Source organism: Euleptes europaea, chromosome 6 (genome assembly GCF_029931775.1).
Source record: "Euleptes europaea isolate rEulEur1 chromosome 6, rEulEur1.hap1, whole genome shotgun sequence".
Lineage (NCBI taxonomy): Eukaryota > Metazoa > Chordata > Lepidosauria > Squamata > Sphaerodactylidae > Euleptes > Euleptes europaea.
The window spans coordinates 40830786-40857921 of NC_079317.1; the positions used below are offsets into that span (position 1 = coordinate 40830786).

The 27136-nt window shown below is 39.9% G+C and overlaps 1 protein-coding gene across 2 annotated transcripts in view; it reads right to left on the reverse strand.

The window, feature by feature from the left end:
* Positions 1 to 27136, reverse strand: part of AKAP6 (A-kinase anchoring protein 6) — a 296164-nt gene that overhangs the window by 47640 nt on the left and 221388 nt on the right. For both annotated transcript variants that reach the window (XM_056850738.1, XM_056850737.1), the window contains exon 10: positions 6993 to 7139. In XM_056850738.1, coding sequence (XP_056706716.1) covers positions 6993 to 7139 — 147 coding nt within the window. The remainder of the gene's footprint in view (positions 1 to 6992; positions 7140 to 27136) is intronic.

A 27136-nucleotide genomic window follows, 5' to 3' on the forward strand; every position in this document is an offset into this window, starting at 1 on the left:
TTTATTTAGATTTTTGTGCACCACTTTTGTCCCCAAAGTGGCTTAATACCTCATAATGACTTACTCTATTGTGTGTGTGTCAAGTCATTGCCGACTTACAGAGACTCCTGGTGTGGTTTTCAAGGAAAGTGATTAAGGGGAGGTGGTTTGTCATTGCATTCCTCTGCAAAGTCTTCTGAGATCTGTCGAGATCAGGCTAGCCCGGGCCATCCAGATCTGGTGCTCGCCAAGAGTTTTTAGGAAGTAGGCGAGGCCAGATAAGGCTTTTGCCCAACAAGGCTCTTGACTATTGGAGACTTGATTGGCTGTGCAGATTTTTTAAAATGTTGCTTTGGAAGCAGCTGCCATCACAGCATAAGGATCTGCACTGCGTCACTGAAGTTAAACTGTGGCAATTATTTTGTGGCTGGCTCCGCCTCCTGTGGCAGCCATTTTGTGTCAGCCATTTTGTTTCTGCACCCACCATGCCATGTCAGAATTCCAAATGTGCTCGCAGGCTCAAAAAGATTGAGGATCCCTGGGCTATGCTACACCATTCCACATCCCAACTTGCTGTATTACAATGTTACAAAGCTGTGGTAGATACCAGTAAATAATTATGTTCAGAAGAGCAAGTTGACCCAGTGAATGTAACACCACCCTACTCTTCTTCATACTCTGACAAATAATATTGGAGCTAAAAATGAAGTAATATCCAGTTTCTCAAGCAATTGAGTTTTGACTACCTAGTATGCAGTCTTGACATGCTCAGGTTCTTGCTCTGTATAAATCCATTGGAAACTACTTTTATATGTCAAAGGGATCTTCATGTTTACTGAGTTTTGCTGCAGGATTGAATTATTTTGGATTTGCACTTCAACTGACCAATCAAATGAATCTATGGCCCAAACTACATATTACATTGCACTGGTCCGTCTCCAGTGCACATTTATGAGACAGCACTTTGCTGAAGAGAGATAGAACAGGTGTATATGTATGTGCTTAACTCTTTCTCTGCAAGCTGCTTTTCCTCAGAAAATTGCCACTTTCTGCTTCTTCGGGGTTCTAGACTCATATTTTTGATGCAAGCATGGGTTTGTAACACCAGTGAAGGAAGAAGGAGCTATAGTTTCTGGGGGAAAGCAGTAAATAGGCAGAAGAGTTAAGCACTTGATTGCATAGGGATCTTCCTGGGCAATTAGAAACAGAGAAGAGGGAGACTGGACTAACATTTAACCACATACCTTAATGTGTAATTTGGCATTTGCGCTGCATGCTTAGAAGTAAATTTCATTGGAATCAATTATAGTTATTATCTATCACAGATCAAGGTGAAAGGCTGAAAGCCTAACTGTATGATTAGCTCAACATGAGTTGGGTCACTGATGCTCTACTGAACTCCCAGTCAGGCATACTTTGGGGGAACTCCCCTTAAAAAGTGCTTGTTCACTTGATGCTGCGATGGAGCACTGTGAGGGTGGAGGAGTTTCCAGTTTCCAACCCACCCCACTTTTGCCAGTGTTAAGGCTGGCAGTGGAGTGCTTTTTGGCCCTTTTCTCTGGCTCCAGGTATCTTTCCCAGGGTTCATGGAGCCAAAGAAAAGGAGAAGGAAGCTCTCCCATCTTTTCCACTGGCAAGGCAGGGTGGGAGGGAAACCAGAAGCTCCTTTTGCCCCCTTGCAGCGTGAGTTCTCCCAATGTACATCTTGAATGCAACTTGAATGCAAGTTCAGTTGCACATCCATGACCCAAGGGATGCCCGATGTATCATGTAGTTTGGTCCTTAGATGGTGGTTCTCTCTCAGGTGTCCTCTCTCAGTATTCTGCAACAACAAATCCCCTGGTTTATGGATGAATTTAAATAGCTGAATTGAAAGACTAATCAGTTAGAGGGCAGCTATCTTTCAACTAGCGCCAAAGCTGACCAAGTGTGAGTTTCTAAGGACTTCAACATGGCAATCATACTACAGAGGAAATCTTTGCTTTCAGTAGGTCAGCAAAGTGGAGTCTATGCAATTTTTATTGGTTGTCAGTGGCTAGGCTGCATCCACCTGAAGGTGAAGGAGGAGGAGAATAAGATGGAGAAGAAGGAGGAGGAGGAGGAGGAGGAGGAGAGTTGTTTTTATATGCCGACTTTCTCTACCACTTAAGGCAGAATCAAATTGGCTTACAATCACCTTCCCCTCCCCTCCCCACAACAGACACCCTGTGAGGTAGGTAGGGCTGAGTGTGACTAGCCCAAGGTCACCCAGCTCGCTTCATGTTGTAGGAGTAGTGAAACCAACCCAGTTCACCAGATTAGTGTCCCCATCACTCATGTGGAGGAGTGGGGAATCAAACCCGGTTCTCCAGATTACAGTCTACCACTCTAAACCACAGTTCTTAACCACTACACCTTGCTGGCTCTCTCTTAGTCATAATCTTTTCATTGCAATCAATCTTTTGCTTATTGTGCAAGTAAAAATCTGGGGTTTTAAAGGCACAGTCTTGTTAAGGGTTTTTGCCTTCTGAGGCAGAGGGTGAGACCACGGGTGTGCAGGTAATCACTTCAGAACTGGACCCATGTCTGATAAAGCTTGTGAAAGCTAATTTGCAGAAGCCGGGTCCTTCATGAGCTGCACTGAACAATGACTGTTTAAAGAAAGCGAAGCTTAGGGTTAGCCCCATTCAAGTCTGTGGACAATTGTGGACTAAATGGTTTGAGAATTACAGTCTAATAATAAGCTTTGAAACGCATACTGAATTAAATCAGCAGATATTCAGCTGTTCTGAAGCATTCCACAAACAGTGTGTTTGGGAGATCATAATAGAAAAAGCAACTATATTCTTGGCAACACCCTTTTATTTTGAAGGCTCCAATATTGATAATTTGAAGGCTCTCAGTGGAATCCAGCTTTAGCTATTGTTTTTATGCTGTAACAAAAGTAGCAGCAGGAGGTGAAATCAATGCCCTTGGAGGGTAGGGTCACAAAAAAGAATTTATTGCCACTTTTTTTGTTCTGGAACAGTTTGCAATCATAAATTCTTCATAAACAGAATACTTCAGAGAATGGTCCGTCTTCATAAATATACGACAGAGGACATCAATTTCATTTAATTCACAATTTGTGTCAGCACAGCAGATGCCAATGCCTGCCTTGATAGGGTTGTTTAATATGCAATTGAGACAGAGTAATATTCAGCACAGGGGACAAAATTTCACAGATTAAACTGTACGCACCACTGACATTTCATTCTAATGTATTTCCATTCCACACTGTTCACCTTAGATGAAAGTAATATTAAAAACCATATCTCTCTATTTTACCATTGTTAGAAGTTAAAATCCTTGTCTTTAATTTTTGTCATGCCAATTAAAATGTAATCATGCCAATTAAAACAGTATGACTAGTGTTGCTGGTTTCTGCTAAGATTTTTTTTATTAAACTAAATGAAACTCAATCAAAAGCTGCTTATTATACATGAAATTTCATTTAAGAGAAAACATCAACTTTTTTGTAAATGTAGAAATGAATATGAAAAAGTGATATACACTTTCATCATGATTTTAACATATGAAAAGGCCTTTAAAATTCATTTAAATTAGAGGGTACTGTTTTATTTATATTTTTGAATTGGATTATATTAATAAAGAATGTCATGACCTGGATGACCCAGGCTAGTCCAATCTCATCAGATCTTGGAAGCTAAGCAGGGTCAGCCCTGGTTAGTATTTGGATGGGAGACCACCGAGGAAGTCCAGGATTGCCACATAGAGGCAGACATTGGCAAACCACCTCTGAACATCTCTTACCTTGAAAACACTACGGGGGTCGCTATAAGTTGGCTGTGACTTGATGGCACTTTCCAGCACCAATAAAGAAAAGGTGATTAGTTTCCCATCTGATTGATCATATACCTGGCCATGAGTAACCACAAGTTTAGCTCTGTGTTTGAAGTAAGTTCAAGTAAGGCAGGGATCCCCACAAATACACAGCTAGCTTTGCATGTCCAAGAAACTTGAAGCATCAGTTTTTTAGGTAGCCACTAGCCATGTCGGATGGCAAACTACTTTTGAAATGAAGGGAGCTTTCATTGGCAGACTGTGATATGCTATGCAGGAAGGACCTGTTGTTAGGGTTGCCAACTTCCAGGTCATGGCTGGAGATCTCCTGCTATTACAACTGATCTCCAGCCGATAGAGATCACCTGGAGAAAATGGCCACTTTGGAAATTGGACTCTATGGCATTGAAGTCCCTCCCCTCCTCAGGGTCTGCCCCAAAAACCTCTCACCAGTGGTAAAGAGGGACCTAGCAACCCTACCTGCGGTGCAGAGAAAAAAGTAAGCAAAAAACACAACTAAGTACTTCTAACACAGATTTCCCCAACATTTTTGAGCCTGCGAGCACATTTGGAATTCTGACATGGCATGGTGGGTGCAGGCACACAGGGTAGTGGCAGCTACTGCCAAAGCAACATTTAAAATAATCTGCCCAGCCAATCAAATCTTCAGTAGTCAATCAGAAGCCTTGCTGGGCAAAAGCCCTACCTGGCCCCACCCACTTCCTAAAACCATTTGGCAGGTTCCCGCAAAGTGGTCAGTGGGCGCCAAGGAGCTCATGGGCACCACATTAGGGACCCCTGCTTTAACAGATATTCCTAAAGTATCAGTCTTTGGCCCCAACAGATGATCAATGCTGTCAAATGCAATAGCACCAATTGAGCACTGCCGGTCTTTGCTCTGGACAGAGCTCCAATTTTGTGTTGCAAAGCAACTCCGGTGACTGCATGCACAGAATTCTTTTGAGTACACTTCTCAAAGAAAATGCACATGCATAAGTCTGCTTCTGTGAATGAGTTGCCCTTGCTGAATCAAGATATCAAAAACTCATCTTTAGATGGTGTCAATGGTCATTTATGCATGGTCGCTTTACCCTCCTTTGTTCCCTGTTTCAAGGCAGGACCAAGTTTTTTCAGTATGCATGCTACCTCATTCCTTGGAAGCTCAACGCTGTTTCAACACAAAACGAACCTGGCTTTTCCCATTCCTCTTCTGGCCCGAATTAAACTGTTCATCCTGGCTTATTGCAGAGTCACAGAGAATGTATACTTTGTTCTAGGGTTGAGCTTCACCTCACACTTTTCCAAACCCCTCTTCAAGGCAGCATGCAGATAGCCAAACAGGGGAAGCACAGAAGATTGGCTTCTCTCACAGCCAATCACGAAGCAGTGTGTAAAGAGGCAGGGATTCAAGTGCTTCCTGCTACCTCAGAGCTCTTTCTGAGCAAAATAAAGGCTTTTTAAAAACGAGGCTTGGATTTCTCCCCCCCCCCTTCTTTCAGATTGCTTCGTTTTTGGTTCTTAAAATGCTTTTTTATGCTGCAGTTGGGTCTGGTGGGAACGAAATCTTCTCTCAGGGTGAGTACTGTGAAGTCAGCCAATTACAGAGCAGCATTTTAAGTGGTGAGACTTGATTTGAACTTGGGAGACTGCATTTCTGTATTCATGCCTCCATTAGCACACAGTTTCATCTCTGATCATTCCAGCCAATGCATACAGTTTCCCCCAACCCGGGTTACTTCGATCCTGGCTGAAACGGGGAATAAAGGAGGTTAAAGCAACCTTGCATAAATGACCAATATGGACCTGTTATTACAAGCACTGACTACTGTAATTCTTTATCATTATCTAAAACAACAATTCTGTACGGTTTCTTTTTAAAAAGCCATATAAATGTTCTTTAACTGTTTAAAAAAGACACGAAAGAGTCATTTATTACGTTTCAACTGTAACATATAATATGGAAACAGGAAAAACCTTACAGTATATTGCCAATTTGAATATTCAGGAATCTCCGTTTAAGCATTTCTTATTAGTTAGACTGTACCCACACCTGCATAAGCAGAAATGTTTTTTTTTTAAAATCACCTCTTTTTTGTAATAAAAAAAAATCTCTTAAGGAAAAAAATAAAAAGCTAAAAAAAACTGTAGAAATTCTTGATATGTTCTTACGTTCTAATGATATAAATTTCTTTGCAATGCTTAAAAACTGTTTCGAATCCATTACTTCCCCATATGTGTAATTAGGCCCCAAACTTACGTCTGTAAGTGAAGCTTTCTATATGGGGGTGGGAAAGATGGAACCAGAGAGAGGAGTGCTTCATTGTTCATTGCAAAATAACATACAATCTCTATTACAACTACTACTCATCCCTGATTTATTGTTTAAGTGGTTGATAGACTTATCTTATCCTTTATTTGAGTGAAAGCAATTAAGGAAAGAAGAGAGTACATATATTTTCTTGCTCTCGTGCAATCAACAATAGTGTTTCCTGCATCATGCCATCATTGGAGTCTGGGTAATAGAATCACTGTATTAGATCTTTTGCCAGATTTTTGTGTCTTACTGTTTGGCTGAGACCAAACCCATTATAGCATGAAATGAATCATATGAAACTTCTGTTTTGCTTTTGTCAAATATAAGCTGAATGAAGGCATATGAAATATATCCTATGGCATCCTCAGACTTAGGACTTCAGATTGGTACAAAAAACTTGCATATTGGTTTTTGAGCCATCAGTATGACCTGAAATATATAGTGACATCCTCACTTTTCATCTTAAGAGTATAGTAAATAGTTAAAGAGTAGATGTCTCTAACATGTACCTTCAGAATAAATTCTATTACCATTCACCCAAGCATGACAGTCAGTGTATATCAGATATACTGTATTATTTGACTTGGTGCATACCCATAATACACAGCACATTTTATTTACTTTTTTCTGTATTAAACCAAATTAAAGTCAGACAAGAGAGAAGCAGGGAATAGGGGGGAAAAACAGACCAGGAAAATACTACAGTTTTATGTGTGTGTGTGTGTTTTGTAATAGCATGAATGGCTTGTTTGAAATGTATCTAGAGGCTTAAATGAAACAGATATTTGTGCATCAAATTAGGTAACAGACAGACAGTATACTTCAAAACACAAAAAATGTACACATAACACACAACCAGTAATAAAAATGCAAATACCCCAAGTAGTTCCCATTTTTCATTAATTGAATCCACTTTTTCAAGGATATCGTTGGGTAGTAAAACACTACTTCTCTTCAATGCGTCAACCTTACTCAGCAATTCCATCTTTTTGGGATGTCTGATTGACATTTCAACACTGTATCTCTAAAATGAAAAAAAAAAGTTTTCAGTTTAAATTGAATCTTAAACTATCATTTACATGCTAACATTATATATTTATGTGGCTTCTAAATTATTTCCAACCTAAAACAAAGCGTCCATGGTTATGATGGACATCTAGTAATGGTGATGATGGTGGAAAGAATAGAGAGGATATGTTCTACTCCAACATTTTCCCCCAGTACAACATTATTCCCCCATTGGACAGAATATAACTCACTTATAACAGACAAATAAAACAGTGTAGGAAACTGATCTTAAACAGTTACACCCTTCTAAACCAACTGACCTCAGTTGACTTAGAAGGGTGTGACTCTGTTTAGAATTGCACTGTGAATATCTCCCGACTCTGGTAACCCTAGTTTCTTTGGGAAAACATATTTTGCCATTGCTTAAGAATCTTCCCAAAGTTCAGGCTGTTTATTTGGCCTGGATACAGACTTCAGGCACACCCAACAGCTTTGCCCTTGTGTCAGATCATAATCTGCCCTTGAGAGCATCTTCTTTTTGAAAAGGGGTTTGCCATGTCACAAGCCCAAACCCTCCATAGACATATAGAACTACTTGCAGGTTCTTCACATTCTGCCCTTTGTTCCAGAGAATCAAAGAAAAGCAACAGATAACCATACACTACTTTCATCTAGAAAGCCTTCTAGCTTGTGGTCACGCTAGAAGATGCAAGAGTGGAAATCCAGGAACAGGTTGTTAATAGGGCTGTCGATTTGGTTCGTCCCGTACCGAAAAACAGCTGAATTTCTCCCGATTCGGCGGTTTTCAGTTCAAATGGAACCAAATTCAAAAAAAGGCGGGAAAATGACAGCGAGTTCGGGGCGCGCTGAACAAATTCGGCAAATTTGGAGGCTCAGAATCAGCAGCATAACTGTCAGTTAGTAAGCAGCATTCTCCCCGGCCAATGGTGGCCAAGCTGGGTCTTCTCCTGGCCAATCAGAGCAAGGATTCTCACTTTTGAAATGGCCAGGAGAAGAGTCTAAAAACTCCCGTCCCTCCCATCCCGACTGTATTCATTGCCTTCCAATTTGGTGGCGGTGCTGCTGAGAGATCTGATTCCTGACTGGGCCGAGCTGCTGGTGCTTACCGGAATAGGATTGGAATTACTTCTCCTCCGTGCTCCTGCTGGAAAACATCCACACAGTTTGATTTTGGGTTTTTTTCTCTATACCTTTTCTCCTGTGTGTGTGTGTGTGTGTGGGGGGGGAAGCAGAGTCTGTGTGTGGGGGGGAGCAGTTTCTGTGGGTGGGGGGGAAGCCAAAGGGGGCTTTTGCCCGTTCTGCCAAGGGGGGTGTGCCCACACGCCTCTGCGGGAGTGTGTTTTCTGCTTTTAAAGTTTTAAAGTTTAAAGTTGAGTCTGTGTGGCGGCTTGCGAGTCTCTGTCCACTCAGCCCCCGGGCTGCGCCTCCTCCTCCTTGGTTTTTTTCCTGTTTGGGGTTGAGCTGAGTCGTACTGGTGGGCTTTGGGGTGGGCTTTGCCCGTTCTGCAGAGGGTGTGTACCCGCTCACCTCTGCGGGAGTGTGTGCTGTGCTCTGCTTTTGTTTTTTGCCCCTAGCCTGGGGTTGAGTGCGATGGTGCAGCTTGAGTGAGTCTCTACCTGGCGCCACTTGGCAACCGCGCCTCCTCCTCCTTGGTTTTTTTCCCGTTTGGGGCCGAGCCGTACTGGTTTGAGGGGGGGTTTCACCCGTTCTGCCTGGGTGTGGGTGTGCCCGCTCGCGTCTCTCTCTCCCTGGTGGGGGGGGGCTTCAGTTGTGTCCTCAGGTTTTCCCTCATTCATACAATTGGTTAGGTCTATTTTGATGCTCGCTCAAAACTGGTTTTCAAATTGTGACTTAAACAATGCATTTGCCTGGTCCCGAGACTCCCGACTCCTGACTCCAATGCAAAAGGGGAAATTCCACCCCCACCTGCTCCTTATGCATAGCTAGTGCACCTCTGTCCCTTTCCATGGTTTGCAAACTCCCAAGGTCGCGTCACGTGTTGCTTTGCATGGTTTTGCAAACTTCGAGTCCAAACGGTCTATTTATTTCTATTCATTCCAATGGGGGGTGGGGGGACCCCTTCCGGGCCCCATAACTCGGGACCCCCTGCTCCAATCGTCACCAAACTTGGGGGTTCTTGCAAGAAGGATCCCCTCAAGCTACGCTGAAAGTTTGGGGCCTCTACCTCCAAAAGGCCCCCCCTGGAGCCACGGAAAGCCGCAAATGTGTTTGTAATGGCTTTATTTCAATGGGCAGATTGGGGGGACCCCTTCCGGGCCCCATATCTCGGGGGGCCCTGACCCAATCTTCACAAAACTTGGGGGTTCTTGCAAGAAGGGTCCCCTCAAGCTACACTGAAAGTTTGGGACCTCTACCTCCAAACATGCCCCCCATAAGCTGCGGAAAGGCGCAAATGTGTTTTTAATGGCATTAAACGGCCAAATTTTCCCCCGAACTCCGAATCTCGCACCGAATTGCACGGATCCGAATTGGGGGAGTTCGGACTTTGGCATTTCCCAAATCAAAACGGGCCGAATTTTACCGAATCCGAATTTTACTGAATTTTTTTTCAACAGCCCTAGTTGTTATATAGTATGTGCATATATGTTTGCACTGAATCCCACTACACGTGTGTCTGGAGTCCCCAGGACCTACTATGAGAGAAGCTAGACCTCCCAGACTCAGGGACAGAAGCAGTTTTGTCCCCATACAATGCTGTTCTTAAATTCAACACTATGTTTTCCCAAATAAATGAGTGGCAACTATTCCCTATATTGGAGAAAGTATAGGTTTATTCGAAGATAGTGTTGCAATTTGGCTTTGGCTATTCTAATTCTTGGAAGGTCACAAGTTTTGTCCATTGCCAACACTCTTGTCAACTGCAGCCAGTTTATTCTGTCTCATAACATACTGCCACTCTTTCTCTTCTGTCCTCCTACACACCATTTCCTTCTACTTGTTCAGTATTTTTAAAAAAAGATTTGAAGAAACAGTGCCAACATGCACCTTTTATTTGGAGCCTCATATGAAGCACAATGATCCAAAAAGCGTTTAAAAGGTTTACATAAATCATGCATAGCTATTAGCAAATTGCATGCTAAACATTACGCTTCCTTTCCCTGAAACTCAATGTAGAAAACTACTCCTGATGCTGTTGTAGAAAAAAAAAATCAGGGATAACTATAACAAAGTCAAAATAGAGCAAAGAATGTTTAAAACATGGGTGCTTATTCCAGATCCATGAGCACGTATTCTGACAAAACAAAACAAAAATACAATTGGAGAGTACTTACAGAAAATAAGAAAGGTGTGAAATCACTGTTTCAGCTAATAGATCCTCAGCATTTGCATGAATATGTTTGCATATTGTTAGTTTCATATTTTAATCTTTCATTTGCACTGCACATGAACATCATTTATATTTTGCCAACTTCAAATATTAGTCATTTGTGGATCATAGAGCAAAATGTTTTAAATTAGGTGATTTAAAGCATTTCTCATTATTAATGAACACTGATCAGGTGTTGGTGTATCCAAAATAAGCATGAATATGAATAGCAAGCAACCAAAGGATTGTCTAGATTTACAACAAAAAATCTCTTGTCTTTCGATATACAAAGTGAAACCAGAAGCCGCAGTTTCTGAAAAATGTGCATTAACAAGAGGCAATCAGGCTTGGAATTGCAGAACTGGATCGTACAGCAGATAACCATTTTCTTTGGCTAAAATTGCCAACAAGTATGCTTGTTGGCTCTATATGATTGCCTTTTTCATCTGGAAAGGGTGAGCAGAGGAGATTACAATCTGCTTCATGTAATCTGATTTTTATTTAAAGATGATATAGCTGAAAAGGATTTCCATAATTATTTCTGTAAGTACGCATAATATCAAGGGAATCCAGAGTCCATTTCAGCTATGCACTAAAATCCAGTTGGCTTTATGTCTTTCCTTTCACCAAGTGGATTAATAGAAGAAGGGAGTCCTCTAGCTGTCTGACACTGTTGTGGACTTAGCTAGTTACAGTTATTTTCACCTGTGATAGGCTGGGTGTTGTTGGCTAAAAAAGATTTTTGGAGATGCTCTTAAGATGTAGAAGATCGATAACTAAACAAAACCAGTGCCATTTGCTTCTTGGCATCATGAAGACCTTAATATCTGTCATTCAATGTCTGTGCTTAAAAATACCCAAGTGTTTGCTATATATGTCATGAAGGATCCCAGTGGCAGAACTTATAAAAGATTATTACATTAAAAATATATAAGTACGCTTTGTATATATGCTTTCTGTCTTCTTCACTGTATAACCTAAACAGCATGATGAAAGATGGTGATTGATAGAAAAAGCATCATCCGCTAGCTGGATAAAGCTGCAAAAATCCATTTAATTGCAAGATACAGTAGTTAGGGGAAGAACAGTCAATATTGTTTCAAGATATAGAAATTAAAGTGAAGTTATTTATTTCAATGTGAGAGAAGTGCTTACTGCACTGCTGAGCTGAGGTTCCGATAGCACTACATGGTGCTGCTAATGTTTTTTTTTTTTTTACCCATCAAACACCTCCACTCTCAGGCAAAATTAGCTACCCAGCTCTATCAGTGCTGCACAACCCTAGTCTAGTAGGGCTTCTTTATCCTGTGGTGAGAAGATAATTTAATCTTCATATTCATTCTACCCTTGGAATTAAGTGAGCAAAGGCAACGCCATTGTGGCAGACTGCAAATGTTATGATATAGATTACTCTTCAATAGCCAAAAACGAGATTAAGAAATTTAAAAGTCCCAGCATTTCTACTACCTTCTCTCCTCGCATTCCAGCCAACAATAGCTGTAATAAATAAAATGATTAATATTTCATTTCCTGCTGAACCTGCCTTACAAAAAAAAAACCTTACAATAAATTGTTTACAGTATATATGTGCTTATGCACAAGTAGGTAGTTTATATTTTGAAGCTATGCAACAGAAAAATGGTAGCAATACTATTTAAGTTAAGGACTCTCATCTCTTCCCTTCTACACCTGTCTTTTCATCCCCTAAAATATTTCTTTTTCAAAAAAATACTTTTTAATGAAATGTTCTCATACATATCTTTAAAAAAAGTTTTAAAGTCCATTCCTCAGAAAATTACCATGTAAATTTAGAATAGACTATCTTGAGAAACTTGTGATGCATTTTTCCTGAAGTTTTCTACTCCCCCCTCCCGAAAATACTGTGTGTGTGTGAGTGTGTGTGTGTGTGAAAAAATCACACCCCAAAATTCTGTCCAAATAGAGACTTGAACAATGCCTTGAAACAGCATTAATTGTCTCCATGGAAACCAGAAGAATAAGCCATTTTGAAACTGGCCTAGAAGGAGCTCATTGAGCAACTAAAGCATTTTTTTCTATCTCCTTTAGTGTTAAGGAACAAGATGCCTAGTCACTGAGAGGTCAAAGAAAGAAATCATCATGAAAGGTTTGTAGATGTCACCAACGGGGTAAATAATAATAATAAACTACTTCACAAAACCTGTACCCATTTCATAACATAGTAAGACCTCATTGCATAGTCTTTCTGAAAGAGAAACGTCACAAAAAGATGATCGGAGCCAGGATACATATTCTTTCCCTGCAGCGAAATGTTAGGGCAATATTATGCGGCCCTTGCTCCTAAAGCTCCCTGGGAATTCTGTTGTTGTAATAAAACTTCAGAAGAGGAAGAAAAAAGGCTGCATGATGGAATTCAAAATAATGCTCTAAAAGCACACAGAGAGATTAAGACATCCATTGTAAGACTTTTGTATGGTGCTTCTGTTGGTTATAGTGAAAAGAGACTAGACATACTGAACACACTGTCGAGCTGCAGCTATGAAATCCAGAAGAATTAAACCAATAAAATTTTCTCCGTTATTAGGAGATATGGTTTTTAGCTTTCTGGTTTTTGGCATTTTCCCTAATATGTTTTATACTTATTGTAATGATACTACAATGTTCACTAAGTTCTGGAATTTAGTATTACGTCTATGGTTTACCTCAATCACGCTGTAAAAATTTTTTTTAAAAAAAATATTCTCTACTGCAGGAAAATGATGGTTGTACATAAATACAGATGTGTCTCAGACACATATGTGTCATTTGCAAAGCAAATGCAAGTGCTCATTATTTGTTACCCTGTTTTGTGAATTCGATCTCCAAACATGTTCATCAAACCTATACATTAAAACATGCAGATGCATATAACCTGTTATTTTGTCTGTCATCTGTGTACATATACACTCATATTGTGCTTTCTGGCTAGTGTTTGTACTCTTCATGCCTAGGCTTCATGGTGGCCCCTTAGGAAGCCCATGCCTAATGCCATTCATTGATGAACAAAGACTCTTTTTATTCCAAAGTCCAGGGTCCAAAGCTCAGCTGTATACATGCAGAGTGAAGGAATCTGCTAGAGGCCAGACTACCCTTCACAACGGCTCTTAGACATTCACCTTTTTCGCAATACCAAAGCGAGACATTTTACAAACAGTCCAGAAGCTTGGTTATATTTTATATACAGTCCGTGCAACCAGAATGTCTGGACAGTGTTCAGGTCCTTGGATGAGTGTTTTGTCTAGACAAATAGCAGCCATTATTCCTTACTAACTTGCATTCCCCTACTATCAATTTATAGCAAATAATTGCACACGGAAATTATAAAGACTCCTACAGTTGTCCTTGTAAATTAATAATAGGTTTTCTTGATTGGGATAAATTTGCTGCTGAGCCTTGGAATTTTTTTTTAAGGGCTATGTCATTTAAAATTGCCAGAACTTGCACAACAAATTACATCTGAGGCCAAGAATTCGTTTTCTTCTCCTATCTTATTCTATTCGTATGATCTAGAAATCATATTACATTGGTCATGTATTGTTAATTGGACATGGATTGCATTATTTTTAATATAAATCAAACTACAAATATGAAAATGAATTGCAAATCCCCTAATAGAAGATCATAAAACAATCTTTTAAAAAGTATCTCTCATTAATAATTTAATTCCAATTATATCACTCTGAAAACTCAAGGAGGAGACCAGTAACTTATTCCTATTAAGTCTCTTTTGAGAACAAATGAAAAACACAGCTTTATTTATACACAAAACCCAAAGAGTGAGTGCTTTTGCAATTGCAAAACAAAAAAACCCTGATTTTGTTGCAAGAGTTTCAGGTACAGAATACAAAATATATAGAAGGCATATGGTCCTTCCTGCTTTTTTCAAATCTTAGTTTTATCTAGTTATACCACTGACATCATTCTACTGAAGAAAAGCTTTAATAACTTTGTCGACTCTTTTTTCTTCATAATAAAATAGAGCCTTTATACCAGTTGCTCTGCTTTTAGTGAAGGAAGGTGATCCAAACCCATTTAAATTTTACTGTAACTATAATATCTTTTTTTGCCCTTTAATGAGTTTATATTAAATATTTAATACTGTTTAGGGCATATCCAGTACCACCAAAAACAGTTATATTCCCAGCAGTCCCACTGTTTCAGGCAGAAGGCTTGATTGATCCTCCTAGCCTGAATTGAGTAGAATGAAAAGAAGCAGTTGGAAAATAGCTGCAATCATTTAATGCAGATGACCTCTGACAGGCTCACAGCTCTTCTATCTGAACAGAAATTTGCATGGGGTCTCTGTGCAGAGGAACAATGTAACCTAAATGGTAGACAATCTTTATTCTAATGAAGTGGGTGTCAAGGTCAATGTAAAACTGCAATGATAAATGGTGCACCACTAGGCAAGAGAAGTTGCATAGGCATTGTACTGCTTTCACATTAATTGAAGGCTGAAAATGCATGGAGTGAAAGCGCAAGACTCTTCTCACCATCATGCATTAATACAAAAAACAACAACATGTTTTTCTTCAGGATTCTGGACCACTGATATGAATTGTACTGCAACAACTGCAGCAGCAAAAATACAATGGCTTTACCCAATAGCATGGAAAGGGAGGGGGTTGAAATAGGAGTTTTTATGGTGTTGCTTTATTTCTACACGAACAACTTCAACAATCGACTCCGAGTGCCAAAAGAATAACAAGTCTCCAGACACCTAATGTAATTCCCATGATCCTTTTGTTATTAAGGAGATCTGTCTTTAATTAGTTCCAAACAAGCAACCCCTTAGACAACTCTTCATTAGAAACCATTCCTTCTGAAATAACTTTACAAAAAAAAAAAAAAAACAAACCCTGGCTGTACTCTGATATTATTATTTCCTTGGGTCTAAGTTTCCTTGTTAGTATACAGTTAACATCTCCAGGTGTCTTTTGTCTTGAATAAGAATTAGACCAGTAAAACTGGGTTTTGTAATGCAAAGGGTTGTGTGCCTGGAGTAGGAACTAAACTGCAACTGGTTATTGTGGCTTTGTCAAAATGGCAATGCAGCTATAATTATGGCACTTCATCAGTCAATCAAGTAATTTGTAGAAGGCAGTACATTTTGTCCCTTAAAATGCGGAAGACAGTAAGCTGCTTTTTAAAATCCTGAATAGCTTAAGCCTGTTAAGGGTATATTGTTAGATAATATACTCATTACCAACCAAGGATTTCTGCATCACCTATTAAAACAGGAAATGCCGTTACGCCATGAGATTTATAACATCCCAATGTGCAATATTTCCGAAAGCTGCATGTCCCACAACACACTTTTAAAAATTTTGTGTGGTGTTTCTCTCACAGATGCTCCAGTAGTAATAAGTTATTCACACAATGCTCTCCAACATTTCAAACAGAGTTGGTTGATGTTAGATTTTTAAAAGGTGTTGTATGAAACAGGTATGTGCAATGCATTGCTGAAGTTCGTCTGAGGCATACGGAATTCTCAACATATGAGAGCAATTACTCATTTAGCGCAAATGAGGTCAATAGAAATCCCCTCTGTGTGCCAGTGAGATATGCTGGCCATAAATTTTGAACAGAGCTCTCCCCCGCCCCATCAGCTTAAGTTCTCCTGTTCCAAAAGATGTTAATATTACCATTAGAGCGGGTGCCTGTCACAAAGCAAAATATTTGTGCTACTTTCAATACTTTCATTCCTATAGTATGGGAGTATTGAAACATTGCTACAGCAATCCTTACAACAACCTTGTAAGGTATGACATATTATCTCCATACTACAAATAGGCTGAAATAATGACTTGCTTAGGAAAGCTTGTCTGTGAGCTGGTATTTGAAGCAGTTACTTCTAAATGCTGACACTAAAGTATACCACTTTGTGGAGGATATGCACAGTATTATACCAACACAGAATGGATCAATCTAGAATTATTTATTTAATTGCTCACAAGTGAATCTTGTTAGCTTTAACAGTTCTTGCTCCTGAGTAAATGCAATTTTAATTCCAACCATACTGCCCAGTGCCTCAGATTTAACAATTCTTGTATGGAATAGTGTTTCCATAAAATCTGTGTTCAAGATATTACAATGAAGAGAATATACTTCTGTTTTTTTAAAAAGCATATTGTATAGAAAATGTTACTGATGGAACTATTTAAAAAACTGTACAGCTTCATCTGTGTGTGATTTGTCAGGTCTGAAGCTTTGACGTGCCCAAGGGGCAGACCCCAGCGGGGAGTAGGCTGCAGAGCTAAATAGCTGTGAAAGAAGTCTTAATGTAGGATGGAATTCAAACTAACCTTGACATGACCTCAGGAAAAATATGCAAAAAGTAAAATGAATGCACTCTGCAAGATACATCCTAATTTTGTGGCCAGGCTGGTTAGTTTCACAAACATAACTGAGGCTTTAAAAGCAAAATAAAATACCAGGCAAGGAGGAAACGGAGGAATTCAGAGTAAAAACTTAAGCAGGCATGATGCGTTACTGTGGAGGCATGTGAGCAATTTGGAAGCGGTCCAAATAAAAACCAACACTGAACAATATTGTTGTCAGGCCGTCTATTCAGGAAAATTGTTTTTTTTTAGGTTGAATATAAATGACACAAAGCCAAGATTACATCACTGAGTTACAAAGTCTGCTGTTGCTTTTAGCTGAACAAGCCCCACAGATCTACTGGCTGACAGTAGTTATTCAGCAACAAGGTTTGAATGTTTTGTCCAAATTTTATTGTTATAAATACAGATTTTTTTTTTAAAAAAAAAATCCCTCACAAATCTACACCTGTGCTTTATTCCAGAAGCTGTTGACATGATACAAACATGATACAAATAACATAACTTTCTGTTACTACAGTAAGAGCGCAATCCTAAACTGGAGGTAGATCCGCGTTGGCTGGGAGCGGCAGAGCCATGCTGCCCCCGAGAGGCTTCCCAGCCACCGCAGACACACACACAAAAAATGTTTTAAAAATACAAATAAAGAAAAAGGGGGGAAAGGCCCCATTGAAAACAGTGAGGTTGCACCACCAAAGTAGGTGGTGCAGCCACACTGCTACTCAAGGGGGTGTTCCTGGGGCAAAAGGGTTGTGGAAGCTGCCTAAAGGCAGCTCCAGCCCGGGGAATGCCCCAGGAATGCCCCCCCCCCACACTGACGCATACTTTCCCTTCTGGCGGGGACCAGCGGGGGTCAGTGGCATCCAGACACCAACATGTTTGCCCCCATGCTGGCATATGTGCCACCTTATTTCGTGATTTGGCTAGATATATGCAAATTTTAATTGATTGCCAGTTAATTTTGAAATCTGTGGCAATCTGCGTTATTCTTCACTATTAGCAAATTTTCAAGAACATGTAGCTAAAGCACCACAGTTTAATTTCCCAGAGTTGCGATTAGTACCACGCCGCCGCTCAAGGGGGCGTTCTCAGAGCGAAAGGGCTGTGGAAGCTGCCTAAAGGTAGCTCCACCCCTGGGAATGCCCCAGGAACGCCCTCCCCACACTGGTGCAGGCTTTCCTTTCTGGGAAAGCCCTGCCGTCATGGCTGAGCCGGCAGCGGGGGCCAGTGGGGCTGGTGGCGCCTGGACACCAACGTATTTGCCCCCATGCTGGACTAGGCGCCACCTTATTTCGTGATAGTGGCAACTACGCCAGTGCAGAGTCACGCTGTTTCCAAAGGAGTTCCCCCCCTTCAGGAATGGGCTGCCCGTCTACACTAGGCTTTGGTATGCTTTTGTCCGTATTGTTCTCCTGGTTCAATAAGGTGGGAACAGCTAAACTTTGGTCATTTGGCTAGGTACATGCAAATTTTAATTGATTGCCAGTTAATTTTAAAATCTGTGGCAATCTGTGTTATTCTGCACTATCAGCAAATTTTACAAGAACGTGTAGCTAAAGCACCACAGTTTGATTTCCCAGGGTCAGGATTAGTACCAGCTACTTCAGCCACTTAAAACACTTCTAGGCTTGCCTGGGGATGTAGTGGTGTGGTAAAAACTCACACAGCCATGTTTGTGGCTCTAAGCACTGTATGATGGCAGAATTTGCCACTGTATACATAGGAAATTTCCAGGAAGAAGCATTATACCTGAGTAGGGTTGCCAACCTTCAGGTGGTGCCTGGAGATCTCCCACTATTACAACTGATCTCCAGGTGACAGAGATCAGTTCCCTTAGAGAAAATGACTGCTTTGGAGGGTGGGCGCTATGGCATTATACCCCATTGAAGTAAAGTCCTTACCCTCCCCAAACCCCATGCTTCTCAGGCTCCGCCCCCAAAATCTCTAGGTATTTCCCAACCCAAAGCTGGCATCCCTATACCTGGGGATGTCCTAGTTCAAAGGTTATTTCCTCCATTCAGTTGTGCCTATAGAATGATATTTTCATTCCATTGGTCCCGTAAGAGATTAAATTTAGCTGTAAAGACTGTGCCACCACAAATGGCAGAAACATAAGTCATTTTTGCATAACAGATAACATTTCGAGGAAGGAGGTTGTAAATGCAAACACCACATTGGCCAGACTGCTCATTGCCATAACAAATTTCTCTTCTGCTTTCTTTTCTGCTTTACAAACGATTGCACACTCACCAAAACAGCACAAGAAAAGAACAAAAAGTTCACAAAACACATGCAAATAATTTAAGCCCCATGTATGAAAATGTTCTGAAACCAGATATCTGTTAGAGTCAACAAATCTTTGCCTTTTCTATTTATTCAGGGAAAATATTACTACCAAACCATATTATAAGTATTTTCACCCATTGCAGAGGTACATTTTGCATGTTTCAAGCACATACACAAAATTCTATACACCTTATTCAAATTGCCTATGTATATTTGCATGTCCTATGCAATTTGTGTATAGCTGCTGGACAAGGAATAAAGGAATAGCCTTAAAATGAGAAATAAAATAAAATAAATCTATATATAACCATTACGATCCACATCCCTGATTCATTTCAGTACTAAATATTTAATGTTCCTTCAAAACATTACTGTAGCAACAAGTCACTGTATTCACATTTTTCCTGGATCATTTTGCATGAATTCTGAATTTTAACATAATGTTGTTATAGTCTAAATTACGGCTGATACACAAGAAGCTATTTAAAATGTTAGTAGTTGAAGTATTTCATCCTTAACCAAAATCTGAACTTTTTCTTGCAGTTGTTAAATAGTATTAATGCCCTATTGTAAAGACTAAGGCTAAAAGTGTCAAAACACATGGGATAACCATAGATGTTCAAATGTTATCCAGATGTTTGTCTTTCAGTTGCATTCACATTTACAGAAACATGAAACCTCTGAGAAACAAAATATATGTGTGTGTGCTTTGCTAAATTTTACTATGCAAATAATGGTTTGTTAAAGTGAAATTCACCACGATGCAAATCTGCCAATTGTTTTTTGCATCAGTGGTTTACTTCCAAGAGCAATTGTTATCACCTATCGCCATATCCACAACTGAATGTAGCATTATCATATTTGGAGGTAGGAAGCAGCAGATCCTCTTGTACTATCTCTGGGATCCAATCACAGCCCAAGTGCTGATACAGCAGACCCCTACCAAAACATTGGTGCAACCAAGTGAGCCTGATCTGTCCATGCATGTAGCAGGTTTCAAGTACACCTACTGCTTACGGTTGCCAGGTCCCTCTTCGCCACTGGTGGGAGGTTTCTGGGGCGGAGCCTGAGGAGGGTGGAGTTTGGGGAGGGGAGGGACTTCAATGCCATAGGGTCCAATTGCCAAAGTGGCCATTTTCTCCAGGTGAACTGATCTCTATTGGCAGGAGATCAGTTGTAATAGCAGGAGATCTCCAGCTAGTACCTGGGGGATGGCAACCCTACTACTGCTGCAAGGCTAAATTTACTTCCATATGGCTGGGTTCTTTGCACGGTAAGCCACTTGGGGTTCCCATTGGGAAGGAAAGTGGGACATAAATGATTAAACATAATAGAAATATATATAACTTTTCTTTATCTGTGGCATTAAGAAAGTACATTCCAGCCTCCATCCCACTTGTGAAGTTGAGTGTCATCTAGAGACCAAAAAGCAATTTCATTAAAGTTCTGGAAACATTGATAAAAGTAAAACAAAAGCAGGCAGAGTGAGAATGTTTTAAATATATGCTGATTTAAGGGATGGATTGTCCAAGGGTTAATCTTGGGGCAAAAGGCAAGCATATGAATAATAGAATCCTAGTGTAGGCATAATTAAGTGTTATCTTCATGTCAATTTAGAATCATGATAGGGAGAGACTGAAATCGGGGGGAGGGCAGAATCCAGACTTAAGCCTGAGACTCAACACTGGGCTCAAGATACACATACAACACAAGAGCATATCCAGAGCACTATCGAGGTAAAATAAGGTTTAGAAGCTGATAGTAACAATGGTAAAAGGAAATCAGTACAGGACCTGATAAACATGAAGTCTTCACAAATGACAAATGGAAAAGGACTTGATAAACCAGATCTTCTAATCAAACAACTTCCACATCTGCTAAGCACTTAGGCAGCAAGCAGCAACACTGATTGAAATAAATCAGAAATCCTATCCATGGAACTGGGACCTGTATCTTGACACTAGATAATTTCTGTGATACTTCAACACACAAAATAAGCCAAGATTACAGCATGCCGTGCCACTTTAATGCAAAAGATCAAACAACAATTGGTAAGATTTATGCCTTCATGCTACATCAGTGGCATCTGAATGTCTGCTTAGCGCAGTTGCACCTGGTTCCTTTGTTTTATGTATTTGGTGTATGTTTTCTGGTGCATGTTTCAGACAGTTATGTAAGAGAAGAGAAATACATCTATAGAAGCAAATATGAGAATGAAAACCGCTATCAGTTAGTCATATCAAATATTATCAAGTTCACAAAATTGATAAAGGCCATGATCCAGCAACACTAAATCATTAAGAAGTCCCATTGACTCCAACTGATAGCCATTTAAGGACATCAAAATGTATTAGTTTGCCTGAATTATGCTGATTTTTTAAATGAATGAAGCCTTTAAAACACATTCATTTACTGTAACTGTTTATTCTGACTTAACAACTAATATTTTTAAGGTAATTATACTAAAAGAAAACAACAGCAGAAGCCCCAGCTAATTTTTCAAATGTTCTATTCCAAGTAACAATCTAAATTTTAATTATTTCAGATGCTTTCAGTCAGGGTTATAGTATAAGGCAATATGGCACACACTTTAAAAAATGAGAGCAAGATATAAATATTTCAAGAGAGTCTACAGTACTTTATACATTAATAGGCCACAATGGTAGAGCAGTGACCCTATTAAATGTAATTTTTCAGGCCAATAGTGATTGGCATTAGATACTGACATTTGAAAAATTGCCATTATATTGATTTTGTTCTTTGCATTTTAAATAATCTCCTGGAGAAAGTGATACTGACAGAAGTTAGCTATCATTTGATAAAGCAATTTAGCACTTAAGAAAAAAACCCAGAATTAATTTAAACCATGCAATAATCTTTAAGGATATTACATCTGTATTCAGTTTTGCACCCTTTCACTCAACAAGCAGATAAATTCCATTAGTAGAAACATACTTAGATATGCCTGCAAAGGGCCACAGAGCCTGCAGTTAATACTGCAAATTCTATAATGTTACACCCACAAAAAAATTCCAGTGGGCAAGGGACAGTATAATAAATATTGTTGTATTATGAAAGTTTTAAGATCTGAGCCAAACTATACAATACACAATACAGCGTGGTAGGCCACCTGGTGGTCAAGTGAATCAATTAAAGTGGAAACATAAGCAAATGATTGTTCAGTGCCGATGAATTAAAACATGTATAAAAATACAGCTATAGTTGGAATACATAAGAAAAACAGAACTACTGAATAAGGCAACAAAGTCTCCATAGAGCAACTTGTTCTCAAAAGCATAAGCCACGGTCCAAAAATCCAAACCTTTCTTGACGACACCATTTATGCATCCAGTCATTAATTTGTTCTGGCAAACAAGATCTTAATTGTTAGATGATTTTTGTTTTTGCATGTGCAGTGAGATGGATGATGAATAAACAAAATAATTTTAAAGGTATTGGAGAATGTTTTTGATCTGTAACAACTCCCTAAAGGTGCAAACAAACAAACAAACAAACAAACCATAGGGGGATGTATAGTATCAGGAAACAAAGGTGTGATATACGAATGGACAGTCCTGACTATATCAGTGATACATAAATTTTAATGGACCCAACAGCAGCTCTGTGGGGTGCTTTAAGTTGTCTCTTTCACAGGTTGCCACCCACTTAAACTCAGAAGGCTGTGGCACCTGAAGCAGGGACGACTGTGGTAGATTTCTAAAGGAGTAGGCAGTCCTTCAGGTATGCTGGTCCCAAACTCTGGTTAGGAGGCTGTCTGTGATGATACTCCTCTCTCACAGGCAAATGTTTTCTCGCCCCAGAAAGCCTCCTAACCTTAACCAACTTCTCACCCACAATAATGCACTTCCTACCACAGCCCGGACTTTGGGACAAGGGCCTTCAATAAAACAAGATGCCAATTCTGGCCCCATATTCACTCTGACAACACAATCACCAGACCTAACAACACCAGCCATACCATCTCCCGTTCATTCATTTGTTCATCTTCCAGTGTTATATATGCCATCAAGTGTCAGCAATGCCCTTTCACTCTCTCCACTGGAGAAACAATAAGAATAAATGGGAATAAATCTGACATCAAAAATCACAGCACTCAAAAACCAAAAAACATTTTCAAGTATATTCCATTGGTGACTTAAGTATGGCAGTCCTGAAACAGAGAAGCTTCAAGGGAAGATTACAATGAGAGATTGCTGAAAAAATCATTCACAAATTCTGAACAATAGATCGGATGTTAACTACAGATGTTAATTTTTTGCCCCTAAGCTTTTCTCCCCTGCTGTAATCAAGCTGGTCACATTTTGCATTGTACCTTTGCATCTTGACTCTTTTCTTTGCAACACCCCTCCCACCTTCTGACTGGGATGTCAAGACTCAGGGATGTCTATTTCTTCTTGTATTGGATGAAGGGAACTTTGGCTCTCAAAAGCTTATACAACCCCAAAAATCTTGTTGATCTTTAAGGTGCTGCTGGACTCAAATCTAGCTCTGAAACAATTTCTGGTTTCCCACAGAAAAAGGAAAAATAGAAAATAGTAAAAAATAAACCAATGGTTTCATGTAATGTCTAAACTGAGCCAGTGTTATTGCTGTGGTAACCTCAGGTAATGGAGCATATATACATTGAGGACATATGCAAACATGGGATCTTTAGATCTGATCAGTACATCCATGAATCTGCATGCAGTTCACACTCATCCACAGTACTGTGCCTAAAAATTGTGGACAATGTAGTCCACATGGTTAAAGGTAAACAACTGGTACATCCTGCTGTTGTGGCATGGGACTAAAGCAACAAACCAGGAATGGTACAAGCATGTCCAACTTCATTTTTTTGCACCATGAATTGGAGAACATGTTTGTGCAATTACTAACACTTCTATTATCAACTAATGATGGTTCAATAGAAGATATAACTTTTTCTAGTTTGTTTCTCTGAGAAAATGAAATATATTTAAAAATGCTGAAAATGGCATTCTGTAGTGCCAGATAAATCCAACTGTTGTGAGAGCAAAATGGGATTACCATGGGGTGAAAAAAATATTTTAATCCCAGATCTGTGTAAAAAACAACAAGAAGATAATCTTAGCAAGGTAAACAATGAATTTGCAGTCTGTGAACATTTAGCATATTCTACTGCAGTATGACTCACACAATAGGCATTGGTCTGAAACATTAGCAGGATGGCAGTTCAAATTTTGACAAGATAGCCAAAAGAACTAAGAACTTCTGTTAAGGTACCAGGACCTGCATGTAATCAATAAAGTCTCAGAGAACATCTGGGACCAAGCTGGGAATTTCTCATCAGGTATGATGAAAGGGGTCTGATAGGCTTTGAAAGAATCATTCTATCCTTTGCTTAGGAGATTTTAGGGAGTATTTTTATAACATCTCACATATCCAACCCTTAAAGATCCTAATTTGTTCTCCTATCTCATCTCATCCTATATTAGACTTGTGTATTCTACTTTGCTGTTGTTAGGAGTGTCTCACACTCACTCTCTATGAATGAATACATTGATTGAATCTTGTTTTACACTTACCTCCCTTTCTAACATTTTCCCCTTCCCCTGCTGCATATAGAATCAGGCTTTATGATTTGGATCTGAAGAAGTGAGCTCCAACCTAAGAAAGCCTATGATGAAATAGTATTTGTTAGGCTTTAACAGCAGTTCATCTACTTGACTCCAATGTAATTTTGCTACAACCAACTACCACTTCCTGAAATTAACATAAGAACATAAGAAAGGTCCTGCTGGATCAGACCAAGGCCCATCAAGTCCAGCAGTCTGTTCACACAGTGGCCAACCAGGTGCCTCTAGGAAGCCACAAACAAGACGACTGCAGCAGCACCATCCTGTCTGTGTACCACACAGGGCTGCCAACTGCCTGGTAGTTATATCTAAAGAAATTGGCACGTATGCTGACCAAACACAAGTTGAGGTAAATAAACATACAAATTTATATACTCTCCTTAGTTATTCTACTGATCTCCAGCCAATAGAGATCAGATCACCTGGAGAAAAATGGCCGCTTTGGCAATTGAACTCTATGGCATTGAAGTCCCTCCCCTCCCAAACCCCACCCTCCTCAGGCTCCGCCCCAAAAATTTCCCACCGGTGGTGAAGAGGGACCTGGTAACCCTGGTTCCACAGCACCTAATATAATAGGCATGCTCCTCTGATACTAGAGAGAAATTAATATTATCATGGGCTGTTGACACCATTTAAAAGCCTATCTTCCCTCATGCTTACTAAGGTACCAAGAGATGATATGAACATCTAAATAATTCCAAAAAGTACAACTATATATCCACGGCTATTTGGAATGGGAGGGTAATTTTTAATTTTAAGAAGATTCTTTTAAAAGACAAAGAGTTTAGGTCCGCTGGTTGTAGCAGAAAAACCAAACCTTATTATTTCTGTTGGTGGAATAAAACTGCAGAGGTGAACTTCTTATTAGGATGTAGCAATTTTGGTCCCCAGTTCTGTAAATTCAACATCCTCTGTGATAGAACAAGGTGTTTGTGGGGTAAGTTGGCACATAGTTTATATATACAACCTGTAGTACTTTATATGAAGGTCAAGAAACATGCTAAATTTAAAACTAATTATATAAGCTATGAGACTGATACATTTCATCTGCAGAGGGCAGGGTACTGGCTTATATCCATATAACTGGAAAAGCAGCAGAGTTCTATTCCCTCTTCATTCAACAGAAACTTGCTTCTGAGGTTTGGGTTACTCTCAGAAATGGTGTGAGATAAAACGTGAGGCTTGCACTGGGAAGAAGGACCTGGTAATGATTGTCCTCCAGTTCTTTTTACACACAGTTCTTCTTACACAATCTCTTGTTCTGTTCTCACAAGATCTTGTATGAGGTTGGGGATTTGTCAGTGCAACTATTTTCCTTTTCCACTGCAGCCCATGCCACATCCATACAATTCTTGAGACTCCCATTAACCTAAGTAGTAGTCCTAGGGGGCACCCTGGGAGCTGAACCGGGAATGGGAAATTGGCATAGGCCATTCTTCTAACTCTGCCTCTGTTTACAGTAGGGTTGCCAGGTCCCTCTTTGCCACTGGCGGGAGAATTTTGGGGTGGAGACTTAGGAGGGCAGGGTTTGGGGAGGGGAGGTACTTCAGTGCCATAGAGTCCAATTGCCAAAGTGGCCATTTTCTCCAGGTGAGCTGATCTCTATAGGCTGGAGGTCAGTTGTAATAGCACGAGATCTCCAGCTATTACCTGAAGGGTGGCAACCCTACTTCACAGATGGAAGCCTTTCTTCATGGAGAACAGAAGTGAGTGGCAAGACACACTGGCTAAGTAGGGAGAGGTTATAAGAAGGAGTTGGCCCTCTTTTCTTCTACATCAGCTATGTTGCTTGGCAGTGTGCTTCTCCACAGTGATCTGTACACATGCATGCCTTTCTTGTGTGAAACTAGTGACAAACCACCAAGCATGAGAAAGGAAAAGGGGAATAGAAGAAGAGGAATAAGATGGACCAGTCAAATCTCTTCATCTCCTTCCTCCCCCCTCATTAATATGGCACCTCTTGTTCACTGCCTTCCTATATTTTTTGCCCTCCATGTGAGGAGGGGCCAAAGGCTTTATTTATTGGTATCTTTAAAAAACATGAATAGCACCCATCTTGCATAAAATGCTATTCAGTGTAAACATGAATTGGACATGAGAAGTGCACACCATGGTTGTTAGAAAGATAAATGCAAGTTAACACTATTTTCTTTGACACTGCATTATCCCTTTTTGTCACTGTTAAAGGAAAAATGAATGAAACAGATATCTAGAAAGGCTTCAGAAAAGGCTTTCCTTTTATCTTGTAAAACACCATTTACCATCAGTGAAAGAGAAGCTAAAGTCATATTTTATAAAAAGCTGCAATTTTTGCCATTTAGCCTAAAAGTTTATTAGCAAACCATAATCACTATCCTGATTGCAATTAAAAAAGCTCCCAAATGGGTCAACATACTTAAGTGCG